Source organism: Salvelinus namaycush, chromosome 20 (genome assembly GCF_016432855.1).
Source record: "Salvelinus namaycush isolate Seneca chromosome 20, SaNama_1.0, whole genome shotgun sequence".
NCBI lineage: Eukaryota > Metazoa > Chordata > Actinopteri > Salmoniformes > Salmonidae > Salvelinus > Salvelinus namaycush.
In genome coordinates, this window is record NC_052326.1 from 8557149 (window position 1) to 8567398 (window position 10250).

The window sequence follows — 10250 nt, forward strand, 5'->3', positions numbered from 1 at the left end:
AGAAAAATACATTACTAACCCAGTTTGTCCACAGAGTTTCTAAACCATCTTTGGTTTGGCTTTGTTACTCCCAATATCCGAGTTCCATTGCTCTGTCCTGATGAACCCGGATATGTCATTTGTTTTCCATCCATTAGTTGTCGCTCGATTGGTCATGCTGCTGACTAACACAGGAAAGGAGGACAGCGTTTGACAACAACATGGACCTTTGAAAATAACTGAGACTTCAACACAGTCTTGGACAACAGCAAACTGCAAACATGACAAATGGTAAGTTTAATGTGACGTTTTATAGGTCATCTTACAGGAGATGCACTGTTTTCAAAGTAAAGAAGCAGACGTTAGCGATATACTGTAGCTTCAGTTAGCTAGCTATCCCTTTGTGATTCGATTAATTAGCATTGTGCCAGCTACTTTGCTAGCTAGCTACCATATGGTTCTGTAGACGTGGCTACAGACCGTACTGTAGCTAGTCAACATCAATTTGCTAACATTTCGATTTATGAACTGAAAAGTGCATCGTCAATTTGCATTCTAATACGTCCATCTGGTATCTAGCTATCTATGTTGTGACATGTTTCACGTAGCTATTACTGTCGTTTATGCAACCCTGCTTTTGTAATTGATGTTGACATAGCTAGGTATCTAGCAAGCTAATCACACAGGTATCAAGTGTAGCCGAGCTGTCAATCTGGTTTCACTGCTGTAGACATCAAGAAGTGATTGTGTGCTAGTTACAACAAGATACAATCTGTCAATCTATTGTTGTCAATAAAATATTCAACTATCCGAGGCAATGGTAGTTCATCTTCGATAATTGAACCACCATCCATATCTCCAGATGTCATCTTCAGACCAAATGATGTGTTTTTTCTCCTCTCCTCAGTGTACTCGTTGGATGGGATTGTGGTATTTGGGATTCTGTTCATCTGTACATGTGCATACCTCAAGAAGGTGCCTCGCCTCAACAGCTGGCTACTCTCAGAAAAGAAAGGTGTGTGGGGAGTGTTCTATAAAGGTAAGCCATCAATCAATCAAGCAGCAATTTCCATCTATGTAATAGAAGAATGGGATATAAATACTGGGTTTGTGTTTCTAACTACAGCCAAAAAGCTATGCTACAGTTTCATCATAGTCTGAAGCAGAGAGGTCCACTTACTCCTACTTCTGATCTACTGTTTTTTTCTCCCTCATTCCCCCATTCTATTTCCCCCCTATCTGTCCATCCCTCCCCACTCTGTATCTCTCTCCCCTCTCTGTATCCCTCCATCTCTCTCTCTCTCTTGCACCCCCATTCTCTCTCCCCCTTCTGTCTTCCTTGGTCTCTCCCTCCCTCTCTCTTTCGTCTTTCAGCTGCAGTGATTGGGACTAGACTCCACCATGCTGTGGCGATAACCTGTCTGACGATGGCATTGTACCTGGTCTCCTTAAAGTGACAGTGTCAGGCTGGGATGGACTGGACTAGAGTGGACCGGACATGGCCAGGCTTGGCTGGGCTGGATTTGGCTGTGCTGGTTTGCCACCCATGGACACTGTTTGGACAATGTGTGCCCAAAACTCCCAATTTATTCACCCAGGACCTGTAAAAGATAAGGATAAGCCAATAGTGCCCCACATTAGATAAATAAGATCCCTGTAGCTCACTGCACTCTTCTAAACCTGACATCATCCATCCCTGCATGACACAACTATCATCCAGTTTACCCTGAGTTTCCTGTACAGATCTTATAGAACAGTGTTTCTATTCTTGAGGTGCACATTTTTGTTCTAGCTCAACACTAACACATCTGATTCTACTGTTCAATTGCTCAACCAGTCACCAAGCCATTGATTAGTTGAATCAGGTGTGTTAGTGCGGGGCTGAAACAAAAATGTGGTCCACCTGGAATGGATTAGGGATCACACTGATAGAGATGTCAGCATACTAAGTAGTGTCAGCATGCAGATGTACTCAGCACCCTCATGTGTTGAGTAGTGTCTTTATTTAATACTGTTGCTAGCAGAAATATAGGTTTTTTATTATTTTTATTATCACCTAATTACCATTCTCAATGGTTTATTCTGGGGAAAGGACTGGTATGAAGGAATAGTCTAAAATAATGTGGGAAATATTCATTCCTGTTTAAAGTCAGACTTCGGTTGTATATATTTAGGGGGGAAAGTCATTATAACAGATTTGAAAAAGCTGTTTTCTGTAGAGCACCATAGAGAAGAGCATCACATGTATTGTTGTTGAGTCTAAATATCTCTTTGTTTATTCAAAGGTGTTTTTTAACGTTAAAATGGTTGTACGTTGTCATGATTATCGTCACTATCATTTTTCAACACCCAGGTATATCCCTGGGCCATAGTTAAAAGCTATAAGGTCACATGTTCAGGTAAGCTCTTGGTTCCTTGCCAAATTTTCACAAACCGAACTAATATAGGAGAAATGTCTTGGTGTCCAGCTTAATTTCTTATTTTCTTTCAACCTCTCTGTTCTTCTTTTTTTTGCTCTATAATTTATGTACGATTTGCCTATTTGGAAAAACCACTACATATTTCTGCACCAGTGCTTTGTGACTGGCCCGCTGTATATTGTGTGACAATAGCGCTTGTCATCTCTGGGGGAAAATACATTTTAAAAAATTACTTAAAACAACTTAACAGTGCAGTATGTTACATTTTAGTGAAAGAAGCAATGAGAACCTCTTGTCAATAAAAATGTGCAGTGTGTTACTCATGACACAGCTCAATAACATGTACATTCTGGCATGGTCTTCATCTACAGTAAGTAGTTTTCTTTTAACCTTTATTTAACTAAGCAAGTCAGTTAAGAACAAATTCTTATTTACAATGACGGCCTACGCCGGCCAAACCCGGACGACGCTGGGCCAATTGTGCGCCGCCCTATGGGACTCTCCAATCGCGGCCGTTTGTGATACAGCATGGAATCAAACGAGGGTGTCTGTAATGACGCCTCTAGCACTCAAGAGGCAGTGCCTTAGACCGCTGCGCCACTCGGGAGCCCATTGTTGGAGAGATGGCAACCCTTAAAGCACTCGTGTATGATAATGGTGGGTTAAATTCTGGATGAGGGTAGAACAGCCTGACAATATCCCTTTTCATTGCTTTCACCGTTATGCTTTGTACATTTTAGAAATGATTATGTTAACTGGTGTTGATGATCCATTGACTGGGATTTTTTTTTTTAAAGGTCCAATCAAAGATCTCCTTTGTTTCTTTCTGATTGTTTTTCAGATTTATGTCCACACTCCTCAAACGAAACAAACCTAGGGCTTGATTCAATCCGTATCGCCGGAATTGCGCGTCATAGTGCGTTTTTGCCATTTAAAGGTCATTTCCGATTGAGCTGACATATACGCAGCGTTTACCGTGAATGCAGTCTCCGCCACCGCGGGAACATTGCCTTTTTATATAGGCCAGGGTTTCTCAAGAATCTCAATATCCATACTCTCTTTAAATAGATGTTAACTGCTGTCTGCGTTCTCAGGTGGATAATTCCCCATCTGCTCTCGCCCACCCCCCGCTATCTCTTGAGCTGAGCGGCTGTGACACCAGTTTCTCCTGCCGGAGGGAGAGCGGGAGGGAGCGACAATTAGACAGGAAATCAGATTTGACCTGCATAGAGCTGTAAGATGCACCTGTTCAACATAACACCACATTCGCTTACATCGCTGCTGATTCAACTCTGAGTGATGGGATAGCTTCACCTGTAAACAGGACCAAGATTTTACTTTGGCGTGCGTGTCTGTGTGTGAGAGCTTCTCCCTCAATCAAGACTCATCCCGAGAGAGCACAAGCATCCCTCTTCAGAGCAGCAGTTCAGCTGTTATATGACTATCCCTGCACACAGGTAAGGCTTTTTTTTGTTTGTGAAGTGGGGGGTTTATCATGATACAGTGAGTGTGTTTTAAGGAGAGTTATAAAGTTGAGAGGAAAAAGTTGTGACTTCACTATAAGAGAAAAGTTGTGACTTCACTGCGAGAGATATTGTGATTTGCCTACTGTGGTGTGAATTCCGACATATTGCTTATCTTCCGCTCAACAGGTGTTACGGGAAATGGATATCAGAAGCCACAGGAGAGGTGAGTTCTTTATTGTGTATTTTGTTGGCAATAACATTTAATCTTGCCAAAGCGCATGAATAGTAATGGAAAACAATAATTTATTACCTTAAAGACTCGTACAATACCTCAATGAATTGTCCAATTCCTTTCCCCAGCAATTACTACATAACCATTTACTTTGTAATCTTCAGGAAATACTAAGGCAATTATGGTTAACAACAAATAGGGCTGTCAACTTGAGTTAACCTTTTGTGTAATTTTAGTGCAACATATTTTTTTCCGTGATTAATCGTATTGTCTAAAAGGATTTGAAATACACTAATCATCATTCAGAGAGCTAAAAACAGTTAAATAAAGTGTGCTTTATCAATTGACCTGATTTTGCTAAGCATTACTTTGGACCAAATCAAGACAAAAATGATTGTAATGATTTTCAATCTTAAATTACAGCTTACTTTTAAGCGAATTCTGAATTTGCAATAAATCGGGATTAATCACAGCAAATCCTGCGATTAACCCGATTTGCATTTATCGTTTGTTACATTTATAGGGCTGTCAATCTCCTCTTCCTCTGTCGGGGAGCTACGTCTGTCGAAAGGCCCATTTGTTCGTCTCTGTCGAGGTCCACCATGACATTATCCATGACCTCATCCATCCTGGAATCCGACCAATCCCGTCCTGGAATCTCCCCTACACCGTGACCACCAGCGCGAGCTGATGCTCAGTCACAGATGGTGGAAACAGTTAACAGTCAACACGACCAGGTTATAATGGGAGACCAGATTTAACTGTCATATTAGGCCCGCTGAGACAATGTTGTTATATAGCTTACAGTAGTAAAATGATACTCTTTATTCCTAAATGACAGATATACAGTACCAATAAGTATAGGTGTATACATATTGATATGAGTACCTATTAATCAATCTCAGTTCTGGAAAACTGTGCCAAAACAATATACTGCTACAACAGCCCTAAGTCTGCTGGCTTTTGTCTTAGTAACAAAGGTGGATGGTATTTTATTCCAACAAATAACTGCTTAATAAAGATTTTTTTACAAAAATACACTTTTCAAAAGCATTTCAATGAAATGTTCAACAGGTCAAAATGTTTTTAACAAACATTACATTTGAAGTTGTGCGACAAAAAGTTTTTAAACAACACTGGTGACGAGGAGAGCACAGTCATACAATGTCTTTCAACATCTTTAATGGAAGCAGTTCTTTTTTTCGTTTGTTGAAAAGGAACCAAATGCCAGCTGGAAAATTGCCAATACAGAGGCTCAGCTGAACACACAGACACACAGCTCTGTTGGGCATCATTGGGCTTTGCAAATACGTCGACCACACGCAGACAGCAGGTGGGTTAAATCTCCCAACAGAACAGAACAGGCTCTCAATAATCAGGGGAGAGGAGAGAGGCCAACATTATACATATTTAACCTCAATACAACTCCAAACACCATCAATCCCTGAATGTATCATTCTGGACCATTGTTCCTCATCAATAGGTAATAAGCACCATATTCATATTAAGATAATCACTTTCATCACATTCACCAATAGGTCCACTTTCACTTAAAGACAGACCCCAGGAATGTGTAAACAATGACAGGAATGAGGTGGATGGAATCATACCTTGAAGACAACCCAGTGTGTCAGTTAGCAATGAGCTGTCGCCCACTCTATGATGTGGGCGTGCCCCAAGGCTCAATACTGGGGCCCCTCCTATTCAGCCAGCCTGTACATTAATGATCTGCCTTCTGTCTATGCTTGGTCTGAAGTTCAAATGTATGCAGATGATACAGTGATATGTGCATGCAACTCCCTACTGTAATGGTCCAGGTTACAAAGTGGCTCAGTGACTCATGTTTGCATCTCAATGTGGGAAAAAACAGTCTGCATGTTCTTCACAAAGAGGGCAACTGAGCCAGATGTCTATGTGTCAGGGGAGAAGCTCCAAGTGGTGTCCGATTTTAAGTACATTGGCATCATACTTGATTCCAACCTCTCTTTTTAAAAAGCAGGTGAAAAAGGTAACTCAACCTAGCTATTTTCCGATTCATACAAAATTGTGACTACTGAGGTAGCAAAACTGTACTATGATACTCCCCCACTTAACATACGGCTTGACTATTTGGGCCCAATCTTGCTGTACAACATTATAACCCATTCAGTCTGTCTACAAACAGGCTCTCAAAGTGCTTGATAGGAAGCCCAATTGCCATCTGTTACATCTGTTACATCTTCAGAAATGATGAGCTCCTGAGTTGGAAAAATCGTGTGCAATACACCGACACGTCTTGTATTCAAGATCCTAAATGGCCTGGCTCTCCCTCCACTCAGTACTTTTTTGTTAAACAGAAAACCCAAACCCATGGCAGCAGATCCACAAGGTCTGCCATGAGAGGTGACTGTACAGTTCGTTTAAGGAAAAGCACCTTCAGTCAATTTGTTTTTTCTGTGAGAGCTTCCCGTGTCTGGAACACACTGCCATCAGACACACACAACTGCACCTATCACAACTTCACAAAAAACCTGAAGACATCGCTCAAGGCCAATCACACTTGTGAACATAATCCCTAGCTGTGTACTGCTGCTTTCCATGTTGCTATTATGTGTTTTGTTGCTTTTTGTGCTATTGCTCTGTCTGCATGCTACGTGTTGCTTGTCCTATGTTGCTCTGCGTGTGTTTACTGCTCATTGATTGTATTCTTATTGTAATTGTTTTTAATAACCTGCCCAGGGACTGCGGTGGAAAATTAGCTAAAAATGGCTCAAATCGGCACTTTCACTGAAACGTTGATTAATGTGCACGGTCCCTGTAAAAATAAACTCAAACTTGGGTCTCTTTATTGTCCTACCAGTAAGCTGAATACCAGTTCCTTTAAGTACACTCGCTCCCAACATGCTGTTAATAATTAATACATTGACTCCTATCCTATTCTGTGGTTTCAGTTTAGTCAGTCAGGGCTCCAGAATAAATAAACAAGTAAACATATAAAAAGGGAACAGTGTTTTCCTCAGGTCTTTTCATAGGTGGGCTGCCATAACAGACACCTTCTATGGATGTCAACTGAAGGCAACAAATGTTTTAGTTGAGGGGCAACAGAACAAGAGGGGAGGTGGGGGACGACAGAGCAAGGCTGAGGGAGAACACCATACTGCTTGGGGAAACATTGGTGAGGATGGTCAGGGGTTATTAGGGTACTCCATCCTTCCTCTGGCAGCACTGGGATGGCGGGACGCTCCAGTCGTATACATAACTCAGTCTGAGTTTAACCTCTTCTTTACACAACCTCCCATCTCTCTGCAGTGTCTGCTGTTTCTCTAACATATCCTCCAGGCTCTGCTTGTGGGTCACCAGGTACTTATTACTACAGCCCCTTGACTTGTACTCCGTGTCGAAGCGTGGGTCGTGCGTCCGTTTGACGTCCACGGGGGCCAGCCAAGCCCCCAGCGACACGTCCTCGCTCTGCCACACCTTGAGGAAGGCAGCGTTGATGCGCACGTAGTGGATTAGGTCGCAGGAGAGCAGGTACCCTCCACCTAGGGCGTAGGGTAGGTAGTAGTCACACAGCTCCCAAGCCGACTCCCTCCACTTCCCTGCAGTTTTGACACGACCGCGGCCTGAGAAGAACCCCCAGTACAGCCGGCTGGGTTCTTTAGTCTTCAGCTCCTCCTTTAGATGCGAAGAGATGATGTTATTGTGTGTTTGCACAGAAATGTGTTTCTATCCATATCACACAATATAGAAACGTTTTAAAAAGGCAGAACTGTAAAGAAAATCACGTAACATACAACACATCACAAAACCCCAGGGCTGCGTACCAACACCAGGGACGCATTCCATATCAAAACACACACCTTCAGCAGGTCCAGGCGAGCGAAGGTGTCGTCATCTGCTTTTAAAGCAAACTTAAAGTCTACATTGTGATCCAGCCAGGAGTACATGTGCAGCAGCTTCAGGGTCAGGTTCTCATACGAGTCCCGCAGCTCGGGGAGTAAGAGCAGGTCTTTGTGTCGGCCCTGCTCTGTGTTGAGGTTCTGCATGTCCTCGGCCGATAGACCCTCGGTTCCCACCACAAACATAGCTAGAACCTCCGGGTCCTTCTTAGTCAGCCATGTGCTGCGGATAATGCTCCGCCGCTCTGTGTACTTGGGTCCTGTGGTGATGAGGACCACAAGGAAGGCTGAGAGGTCTTTGGGGCGTGAGGGGGGCTTGGGGTGCTCTACTCTGGGCCGGGAGTGGGCAGCATGGGGTGCTAAGCCTGGAGGGTCGACCTGGCCCTGTTTCAGGGTCTCGGAGGTACACTTGGCGAGGAAGAGGACGACTACAGCGAACAGGCAGACTCCTGCAATGGCCAGAGCCGTCTTGTGACGACACAGGAGGCGAACCAGTTTCATGGTGGGGAGACTGAGAAGGAGAGAGAGAGATCTGTAATCAACATGTCTGTGAACAGCAGTCAATTAATGTCTCCCAGAGAAAGTAGCTAAAGAAATTGACATTCTAGAGTTAATAAACTGTATTGAACAGCTAACTATTAATCAGTGCTAACCATACCAACAACAGCTTGCAACCTGGCTAACATTACCTGACCAATCTAATTCCAAGCGCCCCAGAGAAAGCATGCTTATTCAATCAAAATCAAAACAAGGAACAAAACAAAGGAGGGAATATGGGCTACCGTACCTGACAGTGTCACACAACGCTAAGTGTCGAATGCATTGATGACAGTTACGCTTCGAACACACCGACTGTGTCTTTGCGTTTCGATACACCACAAGTACATTCATTTCCAATGGAACGCTGCATTTGCCTTGCAGCATTGCGTTGCAGAGGCAGTTGCAGTGCGTTCTGTGTGGTGCATACGTTCGATAAATCGAACGTATGCACCACCATAGTATGTTCGATAGCGAAATGCAATAATAAATAGTCAAGATAGGCAGAGTAGGCTCTTTCAACAATGAGACCAACGTTGAGGAAGGTGGTCTTGATCGCGCTGTTGGGCCGGGACCAGCCCCGCCGAAAGCTAGCTAACGCTAACTAGCCACATCTAGCACAAGCTCACTACTAAACTGACCTGGCAATCCTACTATCGTGGACACTTGTCTCCAAGCAGCATTTTTTGTGTTTATGTCCCTGTAGCTGTCAGCAGTTGTGTCAAAAAGACACGGTTTTGAGGATACTGCGAAAATGATTCTCTCCTCCATGTGTCCAACCGCATGCGACCATTTGCAAAAGGTACCTGCATCAGTATAGTTGCCTAGCTGCGCAAAATGTTATGCAGCAGTGATGCAAAACTCAGTCGGTGTGTTCGAAGCGTTACCTGGGCATTGCTTCTGTCTGTAGCTATTTCGCTGAGCTAACACAAATGCGAAACGTTAGCAGACTGGCTAGCTCAACAGTTATCGAGGAACAATGATTTGCTGCAGACAATTCGCTTGCTAACAAATAACGCGAGCCATTTGGTTCAGTATAACTCCCTGAGCTCTTTGGTCGGTGGAAATGAATAAAATCGTTAACTGAATCAAACGAGCAAATCATTGTGCGTAGCATTTACGTTCATTTCGCTGTTCACACGCAGTCAAATTATCGTAAAAAAAAAATGTACAATACAATAGCAAATAAACATAGGATATCACTACAAATATCCTTTCTTATGAAACATAATTTAAAATATATATATATATATATAAAATTCACTACACATGAATTGCCAGCATTGCTAATTCTAGGATTAGAAGCCAATATAGGGCCAAAGCCAGTAGGGGGGTCCGGGGGCATCCTCCCCCGGAAAAAAAGAGCAGAATTTCAACAGAGATTAACATTGAGAAATTAGAACATTTCCCAGTCAACATGGTGAGTTCGGGCCTATTCCATTTGAGAGTCGGGGGACTCGACATCGACTCGCACACGGGGGGCTTCATACTCTTCCCGAGTCCGGCAGAATGATATTACTCTCGGGTTCCAGCTAATTGTCCTCGGGCCGAGTCAACTTCAGCATATCTGGCTTGATTAACTTTTTCAGAAGTAGGGACATCTGAGGTTTTTATTCGGAAGGTGATGGAAGAATAAAAAACAAATTAATGTAATAATTTCACCTCGAATTTGCAAGCTAAAATTCGGTCCATTAGGCTATTAGATGGAGAAGGACACTAGAGAATCTATGCTACAAAT

At 43.0% G+C, this 10250-nt stretch overlaps 2 protein-coding genes across 2 annotated transcripts; one reads left to right on the forward strand and one right to left on the reverse strand.

Moving 5' to 3' along the window:
* The first annotated feature begins 143 nt into the window (after nucleotides 1-143).
* Nucleotides 144-2744, forward strand: LOC120065007 (protein kish-B-like). The gene is made up of 3 exons (XM_039015644.1): nucleotides 144-270; nucleotides 887-1018; nucleotides 1354-2744. The coding sequence occupies exons 1-3, from the start codon at nucleotides 261-263 to the stop codon at nucleotides 1434-1436; spliced, it is 225 nt and encodes a 74-aa protein (XP_038871572.1). The 5' UTR covers nucleotides 144-260; the 3' UTR covers nucleotides 1437-2744.
* A 4527-nt stretch (nucleotides 2745-7271) lies between these two features.
* On the reverse strand, nucleotides 7272-8476 carry LOC120064928 (beta-1,3-galactosyltransferase 6-like). The gene is made up of 2 exons (XM_039015517.1): nucleotides 7937-8476; nucleotides 7272-7751 (listed from the first exon to the last, which is right to left on the reverse strand). Exons 1-2 carry the CDS (start codon nucleotides 8474-8476, stop codon nucleotides 7272-7274), a joined length of 1020 nt encoding a protein of 339 aa, XP_038871445.1.
* Between the last annotated feature and the right edge of the window lie 1774 nt (nucleotides 8477-10250).

What these genes read in the sequence shown, in the direction of transcription:
- LOC120065007 (XM_039015644.1), top strand. An exon ending in GTGGGGAGTGTTCTATAAAG is followed by an intron (nt 1,019 to 1,353) that starts GTAAGCCATCAA and finishes TTCGTCTTTCAG; the next exon opens with CTGCAGTGATTGGGACTAGA.
- LOC120064928 (XM_039015517.1), bottom strand. Translation starts at nt 8,476, where the DNA reads ATGAAACTGGTTCGCCTCCTGTGTCGTCACAAGACGGCTCTGGCCATT. An exon ending in CTCGCCTGGACCTGCTGAAG is followed by an intron (nt 7,752 to 7,936) that starts GTGTGTGTTTTG and finishes TCGCATCTAAAG; the next exon opens with GAGGAGCTGAAGACTAAAGA.